The 8,772-nt window shown below is 35.4% G+C and overlaps 2 protein-coding genes across 2 annotated transcripts in view; one reads left to right on the top strand and one right to left on the bottom strand.

Moving 5' to 3' along the window:
• Positions 1 to 2,918, bottom strand: part of psma5 (proteasome 20S subunit alpha 5) — a 6,863-nt gene extending 3,945 nt beyond the window's left edge. The window contains exons 1-7 of the mRNA XM_016521968.1: positions 2,816 to 2,918; positions 2,199 to 2,241; positions 1,837 to 1,903; positions 1,613 to 1,739; positions 1,456 to 1,523; positions 1,224 to 1,331; positions 1,062 to 1,120 (exon numbers count right to left, since the gene is read on the bottom strand). Of these exons, the coding sequence (XP_016377454.1) occupies positions 1,062 to 1,120; positions 1,224 to 1,331; positions 1,456 to 1,523; positions 1,613 to 1,739; positions 1,837 to 1,903; positions 2,199 to 2,227 (458 nt within the window). The 5' untranslated portion in view covers positions 2,228 to 2,241; positions 2,816 to 2,918. The remainder of the gene's footprint in view (positions 1 to 1,061; positions 1,121 to 1,223; positions 1,332 to 1,455; positions 1,524 to 1,612; positions 1,740 to 1,836; positions 1,904 to 2,198; positions 2,242 to 2,815) is intronic.
• Positions 2,919 to 4,260: 1,342 nt separating this feature from the next.
• Positions 4,261 to 8,772, top strand: part of LOC107715783 (synaptophysin-like protein 1) — an 11,759-nt gene continuing 7,247 nt past the window's right edge. The window contains exons 1-2 of the mRNA XM_016521975.1: positions 4,261 to 4,469; positions 4,565 to 4,639. Coding sequence (XP_016377461.1) covers positions 4,455 to 4,469; positions 4,565 to 4,639 — 90 coding nt within the window. The 5' untranslated portion in view covers positions 4,261 to 4,454. The remainder of the gene's footprint in view (positions 4,470 to 4,564; positions 4,640 to 8,772) is intronic.

The raw sequence follows: 8,772 nt of genomic DNA, 5'->3' as shown, positions 1-8,772 counted from the left end.
TGATTACTCTGAGCTGTTTACAAAGCTCCGCTGCTTTTTTAATAGCTTTTCTATGCAAATATAGATTACGCTAGATAGAAATCTTTGATAATTGTGCCTCGCAGCTTTTTCAATGTGTCGCGCTCGTGACCCAGGCTTCTTTTCCATTCATCAGCTGCGACTCTGCAATTGGATACTATTATGCGTGTCTCGTGTTTATAAGAGCAAAAACTTCTGATTGGCTAGTAATGTTAGTTTCATACACTTGGAAAATTATGAGCTTTATCACGCTCATAGACACTAGGGGTGTGACAATACACTTAGCTCACAAGGTGAGACAAAATGCAGATACTTGGTTCACTAGAACGTGACAATGTTTTAATACTTTAAGAAATTTTCAAATGACAAAATATTTGTCTTTTAATCACAAAAAGTAAACCAATGCAGTTGTATTTTGAAATGTTTTAACTAATCTAATGCTTAACTAATTATTTTGCTAATCAAGTAATCTACTGATTATTTTGACAAGTGAGTAATCTGATATTTTTTAGTAATACAAATAGAACTAAGTGGAAAAACAGGCTTTAATATAACTATATTTATATATAAAGTAGCGATGATGCAATAATAATTGGCCTCAAATAAAGTATCAAAACCAAGTACATGGTTTTACTGAACAACACTGTTAAATACATAATGTAATATGCCTATATTTATAACAAGTACCTGCAGAGGGCGCCAACGGCCTGGTAATGTTTCATGTGATTCAACGTTTAAATCCATGTAATTTTAATATTTGGCCACATGCAAAGTCAGAAACTTTTATTTTGAAATCGCAATGTACAATAAATCGCATATTTAGAAATGTTCATGGATTCTCCTGTGTTGGCATTGGTTTAAATGATTTACGTTAAAAATCAAGTGAGTTTTCCCAGCGCACGCTGGAGATCCGGCACGGTGCCGGAGAACTTTAAGCCCTGTCAAAATTATAAAAATGTTTAAATACCTATGTAAACAAATTGCTGTATATTTTGATAGCTAAATACTACAAACAGTACTAAAGACAAAGAAAGTGTACTTACAGCTGAGGTCCTTTCTCATCAACACCTCCGAAAAGCAGAGCGACACCAAAAGGACGGCTCTAAAGATGGAAAAGGTGGATATTTGTAATCAAACTACAACCAGAGACAACTGTCCTGGAGAGAACTGAAAAATGCAATAAAATGTTAGCAAGACGGTCATACCATAGCGCCAGGGTCAGCGTCCTCCTCTCCAAACTGCAGAGCGAGGTTAGACACAGCCTGTGTTACGCTCTCCACCGTCATCGTCTCATTGTAGGTAAACCAATGGTTCTGCAGAAACACAAGAATGCTTAAAATATATGGCATTTGGTGTAAGAACACTGTATTTATGAATGAGACCCATTGACTAATCATAGCAGTGACAATACAGATTTTGAAGAAACTGTTCACTGACCTGTGTTTCCACTCTTGCTTTGTCAATAAGTGTCTTTGCATCAGCTATTAAGCCACTCATGGCACAGCCTGTATTGACAAATGAACATGATCATTCACAACTAGTTTTATTATACTTATCCACATGGAAAATATGTTATTTTAAGCATTTTTCTTACCAATATGAGTGTCAATTTCTACAATCTTTTCAATGCTGCTGGGCTCCATCAGAGGAGAGGTTATTCGCTTCTCCACAGCGAGACACACTCCCTCCAATGTCTGAATGCCAATGGCTGTGGATCCCAACTGGAAAGACGCACAAAACCAAAAAAATTAGCCCTAGAATTAATTTCTTACAAACCGAGAAAATTCAGACATATTATTCTGCTAATAAGAAGTGTACCTTGATGGCTTCAATGGCATATTCTACTTGAAAAAGCCTTCCCTCTGGTGAGAAAGTGTTCACTCCTCTGAGGATGGAAAAATATGTTAATATATGATATAGTAAGTGTATTCAAATCTGTATCATAATATACTTTACTACATTGTAGAGTTAATGCAGTTATTATATCAGCAAAACAAAACTGAAAGTGTGACAAGAGTGTGACATTACTTTAATTATTCTTTTACAAAGAGATATGTAAATATCCTAAAAATATATAGATATATGAGCAGCCACTGACAACACAAGCATGAAACACAATTGACTGAACATTCAAAGCAGTGAAAGAGTAAAGCATAGATAAAGGTAATTCTTCATCTTACCTGTCATACTCTGATCTTGTCAGGAACATTTTGAAATGCAAATCTATCAAAATCAACAAGAACAGACTTAGATTATCCAACTTTAAATGTAGTGAGTTAGCACAAAAAAACAACAGCTTGCTATGTAAGCGGCGCGATCTTAGCACTGGAGTTCACAACCAATCAAACACCGGCATCCCTTAGACTGATTGGACGATTTTGAGATAAAAGGCGGGGTTAAGACTAAACCGTCTATTTGATTGGTCGAACCACCCTTTAATCAATGACAACGCATGTTTTACTTCAACTCGAGTCATTCTTAGATGAGCTGTATAATAATACTCCCGTCGTATTTACTTCCATAGATGCACTTTTCTAAACTCTCAATGGCCACAATAAGCAGTTTTCCCATAAAGTTTTTATTCACATTGTTCTTTATTTTGGCAAAAACCATGTGAGAACACAAACACATGGGCATCTAACGTTAGCTAACCGGTTTACTACTAAATAACCAACACACGGGCCGTTAAAATAACTTTACACGATATACTCTGTTGTCTCAGATGCTTTTGTCCGCTGATCTGCGGTTTACTGCAGTAAGGCACTACATCATAAAGTGTTTGTTATAAATGTCTTACCTTCTGCAGTGGAGGGTGAGTTTGCTAGTTTCAACAGTACAGGAAGTGTTTACACATAATCGCCCGACAAAAGCATTTCGGTTCAACTTAGGTTCCTACCCCATTGAATCCATCATAGAAGTCTTTAAACACACTGGCCATATGACGACCAAATCTAGTAGCTGTTATCTGTAGGAGCTACATTCTAAATAACTTCATTATTAATCGCCACAGTTTCCCTTTATTCACATATTTCTGCCTTTCTATTCCCTGCTTTCTTCAGTGCATTCATGTATGCATGCATGTCTTTTAATTTTTATTAAACACCTTCAAATAACAAACAGGCATTATCATTGTTAAACATAAACTCAGAATTTGTATTTAAAAAATCTGACAAAAAATACTCAAATACAAGTCAGCAAATTATAACAGAAATTAAATGAACTTAAATTAACAGCTGATCTAAAAATTGTTATACATTTTTCAAATCATTTTGCCACAAAATTTAGATCTGGATGTTATTACAATAATTAAACCTTTTGTATGCATGTAGCACAACAGAGATATTTCTTTTCTTTCTTTCTTTCTTTCTTTCTTTCTTTCTTTCTCTCTTTCTTTCTTTCTTTCTTTCTTTCATTTTCAAACAGGCATTATCATTGTTAAACATAAACTCAGAATTTGTATTTAAAAAATCTGACAAAAAATACTCAAATACAAGTCAGCAAATTATAACAGAAATTAAATGAACTTAAATTAACAGCTGATCTAAAAATTGTTATACATTTTTCAAATCATTTTGCCACAAAATTTAGATCTGGATGTTATTACAATAATTAAACCTTTTGTATGCATGTAGCACAACAGAGATATTTCTTTTCTTTCTTTCTTTCTTTCTTTCTTTCTTTCTTTCTTTCTTTCTTTCTTTCTTTCTTTCTTTCTTTCTTTCTTTCTTTCTTTCTTTCTTTCTTTCTCTCTTTCTTTCTTTCTTTCTTTCTTTCATTTTTGCATTTTATACGGCCAGGTCAAGTGTATAAAACACAGTATAATTATTTTGGTAAAATTATATTATAATTGAAAATACATTTTTGTTTCCAGTAAAATGCAATTTAACTTTCGAAAACATTAGGATTTTTTTTTTTTTTTAGGATAAATCGGTAATTATAGCCCATAATTATAATATATTTCTGTTATTGATTAATAATAATTAGGAAACATGAGCAATTTTATGTTTATTATAAATACACTTTAGGTGAACTTATAACACTTACTTAATAAAATATTGTTTCATAAATTTGTGTCCTTAATATTTTTTTAAATATGTATTAAACATTTTACAAAAGTCACATCAATGAAGCAAAGCAAACTATCAACTAGAAGCAAAAAACTTCAGCTTATTTGTGCGTTTTTTGTGCACGTTTTTGGGAGATCTGGCAACACTGCAGTGAATTTACCCGTGTATGTCACTTTAAGAGAAAGTTGAAATCACGTGTCTCACTGTAGAAACTTTGACAAGTTGGTCGACATAAGTCTTGTTTTCCCGCTATCGAAAACCTTGAATGTCATTCTCTTGTGTCTTCTTCTTCTGTTAATAACGAACTCAGAAACTATCCATTAATCGAAGTCTTTTCTATCAGCGTCAATATAAAAACACTCCCAAAACATGGAAATCGTGCAGGTAACGTAATAAACTAGCAACAGTTTGGTGATCTTCGTCTTTTCCGCTCAGCAAAATCACGTTGAGGATTTCATCTTTAATTTCTCCATTTACAGAAAATCATGTCGGGGTTTAGTCTGGATTTGGGACCAGTGAAAGAGCCACTGGGATTTATCCGAATCCTGGAATGGGTGAGTTTCTGCGATCATTAAACAGATCCAAATGTCACGTTGTGTCTTTTTGATAGCACATTCATTATGAAAGTTGATCGATAAATATAAATGTCTTTAAACACTTTATTATGCGATCATATAAATGTACCTTGCACGCTACGTTGCAGTCGCACATGGTGCTGTTTTGTCAATATAAGGGGCAACACCCTTATCAAAATAATGGACAAAAATTGCTATATTATCCACTGTTTAGGTCATCTAACATATAGACATCTTTAGGTGTGTCATGTGATAGGATATGTGCTGTAGAAATCATCTCAAACATACAAATGCATGCAAATTTATACAAGTCCTGCCTTGCACAGTCCCTTGAGAATTAAATGATGTTTACATTGCCAACGGTAGGAGCAACCAAGATAGTCCTGTTTGCCACATGCGCGTTTAGAGCCTTCTGTGCTGGACTTTAGTCTAATACTAAATATACCACTGCAAACAATGGAAAATCTAGGCTATAAAAGCTATAAAATGCACCTATCTGCAGGGTTCTCCGACTGATGTGGGTAACTAGGCCTGGAGCTCATTAACCTACTAAGAAATCAGGCTGGATATGAAATTAACTTCACTTTAATTTACTTTACTTTACTTTTTAATGTCAGTCTGATCTGAGTTTTGCTGAATCAAGAATAGATTTATAGTAGAATAATATAGCTTTCTTCGTAAGGGAACCTCAACTACTTCGGCTTGTGAGCTAAATATATTTTTGTTTGTCCTCTATTTAGTCTTAGACTAGCCTGAAATTCGATCCAGTTAGTATGATATGGTTTAGAAGGCCGGAAGTAGAAACTAACTGCCACAAATTTCAGTGTTGATATGTGAAACTCTACCTGCATACTCGCTGGCGTAAATATCCGACAGCACTGAAAACCAGCCAAGATCATTTTTAGAAGTGATGTTGTATCTTCAGAAAAGAATCCTAGCTGCTGTTGCTCAAATAGCAGGCAGTTTATTAGATGTTCACTAACTGAATTGATATCCGTATGTGTGTGTGTGTGTGTGTGTATGTATATCTATGTATGTATGTATGTATGTGTGTGTGTATGTATATGTATATATGTATGTGTGTGTGTGTGTGTGTAGATCTAGAGGTGTGTATATATGTGTATCTCACCTGGAATGTCTACATCTCTTACTTTTGCCTGAGCCTTTGTAAACGTTTGCACTTTGCACACAATTTTGCTTTGTCTTTGCAAGGTGAACATGCAAGGCGTTAGACAAAAGACAAGGTGTAATTTAACACAGTAGTGTGTTGTTTTGGATCCTTCGTATGGAAGTAATGTAATTTCTGCAACTTAATCCAGACTGCAAAGCTGCTGCTTTGGGGACACATTACATCACAAGCTCATCGGAAATAATTCCAGACAATGCAAACCCAGAGTGCAAGATAATACAAGTTCATAAGGTGTAAATGAAGCTGTTATCTCTCTGTAGGTTATACCAGCTAAACCCTTGTTCCTCTTTCACCCAGTAGGAAGTACGCCACCAATATGCTGATTTGGTTCTTATTAATATCAATATTGAAAGTTTTTGCTGCATAATTTGCTGCATTTTTTTTGTGGAAAATATGATACATTTTGTAGGATTCTTTATTTGAAACCGAAATCTTTTGTAACTTTATAAATGTCTTACCTCAAAATAAATCTTACCCCAACATTTTGGATGGTAGTGTATCACAGTTTCCACAAAAATGTGAAGCAGCACAGCTGGTTTCAACATTGGTAATAATAAGACATTTTCTTGAGCACCAAATTACCATATTAGAATGATTTCCGAAGGATCATGTGACAATGAAGACTGGAGTAATGATGCTGAAAATTCAGCTTGGCCACCACAGGAATAAATTACACTTTTAAAAATAGAAAGCAGTTTTTGGAATTGTAATAATATTTTACAATATTACAGTTTTTACTTTATTTATAAAAATAAATGTGTCCTTGTTGAGCTTGTTGATAATTATTTCAAACTTTTAACTGGCCATGTACATTTGTGCTTCTTTAAGGTGTAACACGTCTGCCGTTAGTTGCATAAAAGGGCTTTAATGTGGAGGAGGATATGGCTTATATGCCTTCATAAGCACTTTTCCTGAATGAGAATGTCCTGAATTGAATAAAATCTGAGGAAATGGGCAGTTTGACACATTTTTTACTTGTGAAGCAAGGATGTCAGCCACTCCCTTCAAAATCAGCATGTGTCTGCAGTGATGTTTTTGCTTTTAACCACCACAACCCAGATCTCCCAGCAGTAATGCAACAATGGAGAGGATGCTAACAGCTAAACCGACCTCTGATCATGTTGACGGTGGTGGCATGGACGGTTCATTCAGACAAAGGCGCTCTTTAATAGTCAATTGCTGCGTGTAGGTGTGCATTCCAGCGTGAACGTGGCATCCGCACACCATGTGGTTCTGTTTGGTGCCAGGCACCCTTAGCTGGCCCACTGTGCTTATCTGTGCCAAGCACCTGCACCGCACGCTCAACAGGAATGAAGCCAAAGTCTTGCCGGGGTGAGGATCGCACACCCACTCTTGGATTTTCTTGGCAGCAAAAATGTAGGGCTATTTTTACAATCATTTTGGGGTGCAATACAGACCAATGTGTCTCAGAATCAGATATCTGGTTTAAAGAAAGGAGAAAACTATTTATATTGGATAGTGTGAGGGTTCCGTTTTTTGAAATACATTCATAATTTTATGTTTATAATAATAATAATATAAGATATATTTATTTGAAGGAAAATATAAATGACCAAAAAATGTTAAAGGGGTCATGACATAGATTTTTTTAAAAGTATTTTAATATGTTCCCTGAGGTTTACCTATAATGTTAATAAAGTTTTTTTTGCACAAAAAAAAACTAATATGTGGAAAAACTATTATTTTCAGCCCTCATTCTGACCCTCTGTGTAAAACGACCTGTTTTTAAGGGGCGTGTCCGTTAAGGCTTCTCAGTAATCGGCCACTGTTATGATTGGCTAACGTGATTGCATAGGAAACTGTATCAATGCCCCCTCCTATTGCATGTGAGTGTTTTGACAACATAATCAAATTAAATGGTCATTTTCAGACAAACATTATGAAATCATTTACTTATGGTTTGTGATGCAGCTGCAGTCAGATCTAGTTCAGCTTCATCTTTCAACAAATGTTTCTTTGTGAACTCTCCATGACACTGTGCCTCGTTTACAAAACAAAATGCTCCGACCAATCCTCTGACACTATCCCGGGGTGCCATTAAAAATAAATTATCCACTTGTTACTTACGCTGGGATCCTTCATCTGTACAAAGACACTAACGAGCTTTTTAAACCAAATGCGTCAAAGCAAACGTTCTTTCACTCTATTTGTCCTGACGACAGACTCAAGCACGTGGACTGTGTCAGAAAGCAAACGCGCATCTGTATACTGTATCCAGTGTAGACAAGATAGCGAACATTTTGATTGGGCGATGCGCCCTCCACAGATGATATAAATACATATAAATAAATTTAGACCACTTAACTTAGTGATTGCTATCGGGATGTGAAGAGATTTTCAACCAGCATAACAAAAAAAATTTTTTTGAACCAAATCACCTACCCTGCCTTTAACAATTCACAAACCACATTCATTTTTTTTCTTCTTTTTTTTTTCCAAGACATTTTTTTCATTGGATTCACCAATTTTAAACAGCAGCATATTGAAAATAGAATTCTCACAAAGGACTCTGTTCTGGAGGGAAGTTCTGCATCCCACTATTGTTTCTCCTGTATAACAGCAACTGCTTCTCAGAAGATCCTTCATTGTTTCTTAAACAGGGGTTCCACAGAGACACTTCAGTGATCAAACAGTCCTTGGAATTCTTTAATATGTAGCTGAAATGTAAAAGAAAGGTTGAACTTTAACTTGGTTTGAATATGTGTGCTTCATTTCCACTGACTCAGGCTGCGAGCAGAGCTCTCTTTAAAGGTATAGTTCACCCAAAAATAGGGCTGCACGATAAATCGCATGCGATATTTAAAGCGCATCTTGTCAGAAATCCGGTTCTGTAATCAGCGGTAAATCTCCATCACCTGCGTGCTTTCACATTGAGCAGCATTAACTACACAGAGCCGTTGTT

The sequence above is a fragment of the Sinocyclocheilus rhinocerous genome, unplaced genomic scaffold (genome assembly GCF_001515625.1).
Source record: "Sinocyclocheilus rhinocerous isolate Xijiao unplaced genomic scaffold, SAMN03320098_v1.1 scaffold899, whole genome shotgun sequence".
In the NCBI taxonomy this organism is placed as follows: Eukaryota; Metazoa; Chordata; class Actinopteri; order Cypriniformes; family Cyprinidae; genus Sinocyclocheilus; species Sinocyclocheilus rhinocerous.
Note: the sequence above shows the minus strand (reverse complement) of the source record. Positions and strands in the feature narration are given on the sequence as shown.